Genomic DNA, 7,548 nt, shown 5'->3' with positions numbered 1-7,548 from the left:
GTTTGTTTGTTTGTTTTCTTGCTTAAAAATGTGTTGTGCAATTTATTTGACCTTTTCAGGGGGGAAATGTCATACTGATGTTGAAGAATCCTCAAAAACTCCCAAAAAACATGAATCAAATATTATAGAAGAGGCTTTAGAGGGTTAAATACTGTCACTTGGTCTGGATAAGTGTGGTCAAATCAGGCCCACAGGCCGACTGGAGCCATGATAAAGATCAGGAATAACTCCAGAAGTTAAGACAAGCACTGAAAAGCCAGCTCAACGGTAGGAATAAGATCCAAGCTATCAGTCCTTCAACACCCAGCTCTGACACAGGACAGAGATGTCACTGATGTCAAGACATAAAAACTCACAGAGATCTCCACCCAAAGTCCAGCACCCTGAGGCTCTATGAGCAACCGAGAGAGGGAGGGCGAGGATTAGTCCATGAGGTAACACGGAGCATCTGTTTGCCTTTGACGTGTAAACTAGGAGGAGGAAGCTTTGGAGGATTTCATTTCAATCATTTCAATTATTTTTACATTCCTTGAATGCAACAAGTTTGAACAAATTACAATTAACAAAAAAACTTGTTGTGAACACATCCTGAAAGGCAAAACCAAGGAGGCTATTCCTGCTGTCATTGGCTACCCTAACATGCTCATTTTGCAGTACTGCAGTACCACTTTTCCACAAACCTGCCTGATTCAAATACTTTTATTTAATTAGAAAAAAATACAGGACAAATGAAAATACACAATTCAAACCTTAGATATACAGTAGATATGATTTGTATTCACATTTGTGTCCCTGAAGATAATCTACCACTAACTCTGAATATTGTAATATTGTGACAATAACAATAACACAAATAACAGATTAAAAGATAAACAAGTTAAGTGCACAGCTGAGGCGAGAAAACTTGCACAACCACCAACCGCTATCAGCTTTTTTACGTATTATCAGGCTAAATATTTGCCTATGACAGCTTGAGACTGTTTTCCCATAATCTGCTAATCCAAGATTTTTCACAGAATACTAGTGGTCTGCAGTCACAGTCTGAGGACACTCTGCCCTCAGTGTGATACACATTCTTATCTCTGACTATTGCACTCTGTCTGTGACTCAGGCCGTTCAGTGATGTGTTGCAGAGGCAGGCAGGGGGAAATCCTGCACAGCGCATGAATAAAACTAAAGAAAGTCTTCATCCATCAGCTGCCGCAGAGCAAGGATTGTTTCATAGCCGTGACACTGAAGCCTTTAGACCTCATCTTCACCTTAATGTCCTCTTGAGTCCGTTTCAGTGGGGTCTTCATGAGATACACTATCCTCCTGAAACCTTCCTCGAGTCCCATCCCAGTTGTGGCCGAGCACGGCTGGATGTACCAGGCCCTGCCTTCGCACACTTTTCTCAAATGAAGTTTCAGGCAAAGCTCCTCTGGGCTCAGAGCTCCGGGTAGGTCCTGTTTGTTGGCGAGGACCAAGAGAGGAACCTCCCTGAGACTCTCGTACCTCAGAATCTGGTAAGCAGAGAACACAGTGAGGGCCGGCACTGCAAACTTTTTAGAAAAGCCTGAGTTTTGTGCTTGCTTCCAGGTTTACTATAACTATATGGTTTACAACACATTAAAATTAAAAATAGAAGAATATCTTGGCATTTATTATGCATTTATCAACAATTAGAAGGTTTTTTGTGAAGACTTTAAACTGATAATCCTAATGACCTCTTAATACCTTTAACATATGAACACATTAAAAACCACCCTCCTACAACTACATTATAATGCGTGATAGATAATTTATTAAAGATATAAACAGGAACACAAAATAAAGCACCTGTAAGATTAATTTGCATGTTTTATTGTTTTGTCCACAAAAACAATGCCTTCAAATGACCTCATCAGAAGTTTAAATACAGTGCCTTGAAGTTTCTTGAGTTGCTAGATTCGAAACTAGTTGCAGTGCCACAAATCCCTGCTCATAAATACCCTACATGCTTTCAACATTTCCCCTTTCGAAGGCAGTTTTGGAAACAGATTTGTAGCATCAAAGCCTGCACAGTGAAGGTGCATGCTCAACAATAAAATATTCGTTGGTTTATTTACCCGATGGAGTTCCTTGCGGGCCTCGTCCAACCGTTTCAGGTCCCTGCTATCCACCACAAACACCACTCCAGCTGTGTCGGTATAGTGATGCCTCCAGTGGGGCCTCATCTTTTTCTGGCCCCCGACGTCCCACACAATCAGTGCCGGGCTGCTCCTGTCCGTCTCCAGTGTCTCCACATTGAAACCCACAGTGGGCACTGTCACCACACTCTCGTTGTACTTCAGCTTGTAAAGCAGCGTGGTCTTTCCTGATCCATCCAGGCCCAGCATCAGGACTTGTGCTTGTTTCTGATACTTGGATCCGTGAATACCCATGTCCTAAGAATGCAGTCCGTGTCTGTGGAGCTTTCTCTCTTTGTGCAACTGTGTAAACTACGCTGAGTGCACTCAGTGTGTCTGCTGTCTTATGAAGAACGAGTAATCCCTCCCCTCTGTTGTGTCCAGATTCCTTCTGGCCTTGCGTAGCTTTCAGTAAAGCTATTTATATGTGAACTGACGGTGCAGCTGAGTGGGGCAGCATGCAGTTCTCTGGTTACCAAAGCACAGTCAGTGGAGTCACATCACACCTGCCCCGGATCATCATACACACCAGCAGCAAGGAAGTCCATGTTTTGCACAACGGGGAAGATTGTGTTACCTCCTGGCTGGCTGGTCACTGCTGGCCTCATACCAGTGACATCACAGCTAAAGTTTGATAGCCGTAGCAGATGGGCAAATTCTGTCTAACGTGTTTGGTCAAAGTGCAGCTTCCAGAAGCCTCTGAGCCAATCTCAAAATGTAACATTAATCTCAAATACATTTGCATCTAATTAAACAGAGTCCTGTTTTTATTAGTGAATACAAAAAGGATTAACTACACAATTTACTTGTCATATTTAATTACCAGTGATTCTGGATACTTATTATTGGATCTCCTGACTGCATTTTAGGTTTCATGTCACTGTTTGTTGCAGCTCTTTACAGACCTTTTATCTGGCTGTCAGGTTTAATTGGTGTAATCAACTGTGGACTTGTTTATAATGTCAGCAGCAGAATGAACTGACCCGCGCTAACAAAACCACAAATGGCAACTTATGTTAATTAACATCTTCAGATATCCTCCAGCAGGTGGAATAAACAGACTCAAATCTAAAACTTTGAAAAGTCAGAGATCATCAGTTGATTTTGCCACAGCTTCTTTTTAAATAATGAAAATAAGGCACAAAATAGAATTTGATCACATTTTAGTATGATGAGTGTTGATAGTACACCTCATTTATTTGAAATTCATCCAGGGACCCAGACTTTCTTGTCATTTTTTAAAGTGGCCTTCAGCAACAGTTCTCCAGGTTTTCTGAAGATCTTCCAAAGAGATCTTAAAAAAAAAAAAAAAAATCTGAGGAAACAGGACAAGCGGAGGGCAAAAGAAGTGGCAGGTCTAATAAAAACTGTAGCAGATGAACAGTATCTGTCCTTAAGAAACAGAAAAAAAATAAGCAAAGACCTGAAACAGGAACTGAGAGAATCATCTGATCTGTAAGTCGATCCAGCTACGCTTCACTGAAGCCTCACCAGATATGGTCTGCATTTAACCCGGTGCTGCTGTTTCTCATTTATTTTTACAAAGAAATAAGAGGTGGTTCAAGACTTTTGCACAGTACTGTAACCTACATCTGTACAGAATACATTAAAATAAAAAACTCCACACACAATAATGATGCGAACTTTTATCGTTTTAATCTTACCTTTGTGATTTACACCTTAAAATTTCTGAATTTTCTCTTTTTTACAGTTTATGAAATCCAACAAAAACAAGTACAAATGCCACACAAACATCCCGTAACATACGTTAGAGGAAAAATGTGAACTGAAAAAAGCACAGACAGTTTCATTGGGTATATATCTCTGAAGTGAAACAGCTCAGGTAACAGGTGCCCCGCTGCGTTAAACATTGGAGGAGTGATACACGAGGACAGTATGTACATTCATCTTACAATTTGTCTCTCGGAGACATGTTTTCATCATTGCTTTTCCACATTTGATTTAAGGAGGGATGACGCTGAGGTCGTGCACTGTGCGCCGTGTGGTCGACTGCGTTACATCAAAAAACCGAGAAGTCGTGTTGGCAGCGGACTCGATAACAGGATATGAACAGCTAGAAAATAAGGCAACGATAACTGATCTCATTCAAAGGCTCGTTAAGATTAAGTTCAGAGTAAATCAAAAGCGATGCGATTCAGATCCACGACTTTTGCCTTAGTGAGATGAGACGCTGTGAAAAGATGAAAACATAACTGTATGCTGTCGGTTTAAGTTCATCAGGTAGATTGTAATAAATGATGATGTAACAAAAGTCACATAAAGGAAGGGGATGTCAATATCTGTGAAATAAGTCTTTTAAAGGGTGTAATATAAAATCCTACATAACATAATGCTTAAAACTGCCATTTATTATTATGATAGAACCGTTTACCTTCTTCATACCTCTCCAGGTTAGCGGTCAGCTATTATATGAGATAACACATTAACCTTTTTGAATTAAAACTTAGCAGTTAGTCATAATGAGATGTTACTTTGTTGTTACTCCAAACATTTAATTACACTTTTACAAGCTACAATATTATCCAACAGTTATTACATTATTAGTAGTTACACATCCTGATGAGTTGGGCCAGAAAAAAGCAGGAGAGGTCAAACGTGAGGGTGAAACGCTTCGGTGGAACAGAAACTCTTAGCGATCGTTTTAATTAAAGACACATTAGAAAACGGGGCAACTCAAGCCAAAACATGAAGGTTTCCCCACATCCAGCAAGTGTGATGTAACAAAGTGGTAAGTGCTATTGCTGTACAGTATGAGCAGTAACGTGTTTTCATTTGTGTTGGTCGTGTAGAAAACCCGCCACCGTGCTGAACAACAGATTTCTTAATCGATAAACACAGACAAGGTGGAAGAAAGAATTTGGAGGTCACAGACAGTGAGGGAAAGACATAGTTTGGAAATTACTGGAAACATCATGCTGTCATTTAAAAGGGACATTACAATGGGGCAACGAATCAGATGTTAGTGTCAGACATGTGTGCAAGTTCATCACAAAGAGACATCAATGACTGTCACCTCACACACACACACACACACACACACACACACACACACACACACACACACACACACACACACACACACACACGCAGGATCATAGCCGCACCCACAGCTGCACAAAGCTTAATCAGATTATTTGCATAACAGTGATCCAGCTCGCTTTACGGTGCCTCAGAGATATGGCTAAGACTAAATGAAGGACATTTTTATTGGGTCACTTTTATCGCAAAGTAAAGCAGGCGAGGGGGGCATGACGGGGTGGGGGTCGGATGCACTGAGGGACAAACTGCTGTAAATATGTGTGATAGAAATAGTTCTCGCTCAAAAAGCGCTTATTTCATCTTAAGTATATTCTTATTTATATTCAGACACAAAATAGATACTGTGCGCAGAAGACGTGCGGTCTACTTTTCGCTGGCCTTGCCTTTGAACTTGACCACCATGACGGTGATGTTGTCAGGGCAACCGCGGTAGAAGGACTGAAGGACGATGCTCTTGGCGCCAAAGTGCGGCTCGTCCAGTCGTTCCCTGATGAAGCGAACCGCCTCCTCGTTGCTGAAGGTGTCCCACAGGCCGTCCGACGCCAGGATCATGAACTCGGGCTGCAGCTTGTTCAGGTCAAAGGACATGACGTCGGGATCGGGAATGACCACGTTGAGGTTTTTCAGAGGGTAATCGCCCAGAGAGCGGGACATGGCCAGGATGCCCTGGACGCGCCACGAGCCATTGAAACTGATGAAACCGCCTGAGGATGCGTGGGTAGGATATTAGAAAAAATGTAAGAAACCAGGATAATAAGACAGAAATTACAAAAACAAAGGTGGGAGGAGACACACGTGTATAGCTGTATAGCTACTTAACCATTAAAATGTAAAATATTCTGACAGATTAAATGACAGGATGTTTCATCAACTAAGAAATGACATCAAAACGCAAACATGGCTCTTTGCCACTGACCCAGTGCAGCACTGTTTTTGTTAGAAACATTTAAATTCATTTCACATCCTGCATGTACAGCTGTGAGTCCACTATGGCTTCCACAGATATGCAGACAGGGAATTATACTGGAAATTACTGGATACTAGGCCATGAAGACTTACGAATTTGCAGTGAGCAAGGCCATATGCAGGATGTTAAAAAGTACTGAGGTTAAAAGTTCAGGCCATGGCTATAAACAAATCTAATTATGTGTAACTCTGACTAATAAAAAAAGGTCCAAAATTCCTGCAAAAATTCCCAGAAAAAGCAGAGGACTTGGTCTCTCTGTCCTCGCTTTAGCAGCCACTGATTCTTCAGCTTCTGTGAGGTATTAAAAGTTAAGCTTGTAAATGCATCTTCAGGCATTTATCGTTATATTTGTATTCAAATAGCCCATGAATTGTGTTTTTTCCCCATTAATTTCAGTATTTTAGCATCATTGCTGCTGACAGCATGTTACACTAACCCTCAGGAGGCACCAAACTCACTGTGGACCATTTATGGATAATTCAGCCGCTAAATGAGCTTGTTTGGCTCATGAAGCTTTATTACATCTTTTCTTTTTGTTGTTGATGTTATAATAGAAAAAATTCGCCCGTTTTTTTCTTCTCTAGTCTCAGTCTTTTATCTTTTTTGTCTCTTGGTGCAGTCTCCGTCCTTTTTTTGTTAATAAAAATGTAAAAATCCCAGCAAGGTTTAAGTTTATGATTAAATACAAATTGGTTATCATTTCCCAGCACAATATAAAGGAATGAGGACAAGTTCAAGACTTTTCCACAGAACAGCACAGACTGTTAAGAATATACCTAATTAATATTATTATAAAGCTTTAATATAAATGTAAACATATTTTATTATTAGTGTGCAAATTTTAGGGGAAAAGGCCTCTGATTTACTGTGTTTTGTATTTTTTTAAATAAATTAGTCTTAAATCTTAAATGTGAATTTGCTGTTCGGTACTTGATTTATTATTGAGGAGTTAAAAATATTTTTATTTCTATGTTTTTATTTAAAAGTGACAGTGCAGTTTGACGTAGTTCCAGTGCAGAGCATTAAACAGTTTACAGTTTATAATTGTTGCTAATTTCCTGCCCTTGTCCCTTGTTGGGCTTTTACATCGACAATGCACAGGCAAGGTTTACAGCATTCACATAAATTTACTTTTCTATTATCAGACCATAAATTTACTCAGCCAGATGCTCCATAATGCAAAGAGATCATCAGCTCTCCTCAGGAGAGTGCTGGCGTTTTAAGGCTGGTGTTGGAGTAAAGGCTCTTCAGAAGAGATCAGTACAACAGTCATTCTGCACATCACAGTTTATGATTGAAGCTTTGGGTGCACTTCTCACTAAAGGCTGCTAAAAAACTGTATGAAATTTCTCCACTGAAAACATGCTTCTCTTA

General features: G+C 40.3%; 2 protein-coding genes across 2 annotated transcripts in view; both read right to left on the bottom strand.

The window, feature by feature from the left end:
* Positions 1-3,709, bottom strand: LOC146694130 (ADP-ribosylation factor 6-like). The gene is made up of 2 exons (XM_085430256.1): positions 2,088-3,709; positions 1-1,502 (listed from the first exon to the last, which is right to left on the bottom strand). Exons 1-2 carry the CDS (start codon positions 2,400-2,402, stop codon positions 1,194-1,196), a joined length of 624 nt encoding a protein of 207 aa, XP_085286382.1. The 5' UTR covers positions 2,403-3,709; the 3' UTR covers positions 1-1,193.
* A 72-nt stretch (positions 3,710-3,781) lies between these two features.
* The window catches only part of ppm1lb (protein phosphatase, Mg2+/Mn2+ dependent, 1Lb), a 55,211-nt gene continuing 51,444 nt past the window's right edge, over positions 3,782-7,548 (bottom strand). Inside the window, exon 4 of the mRNA XM_085430255.1 lies at positions 3,782-5,911. Coding sequence (XP_085286381.1) covers positions 5,571-5,911 — 341 coding nt within the window. The 3' untranslated portion in view covers positions 3,782-5,570. The remainder of the gene's footprint in view (positions 5,912-7,548) is intronic.

This window comes from Copadichromis virginalis, linkage group LG14 (assembly GCF_057382275.1).
Source record: "Copadichromis virginalis isolate Kocher_CV1m ecotype Utaka linkage group LG14, C_Virginalis_male_GT1.1, whole genome shotgun sequence".
NCBI classification, from domain to species: Eukaryota; Metazoa; Chordata; class Actinopteri; order Cichliformes; family Cichlidae; genus Copadichromis; species Copadichromis virginalis.
The sequence above is the reverse complement of the archived record's forward strand: the minus strand, read 5'-3'. Positions and strand labels throughout refer to the sequence as shown.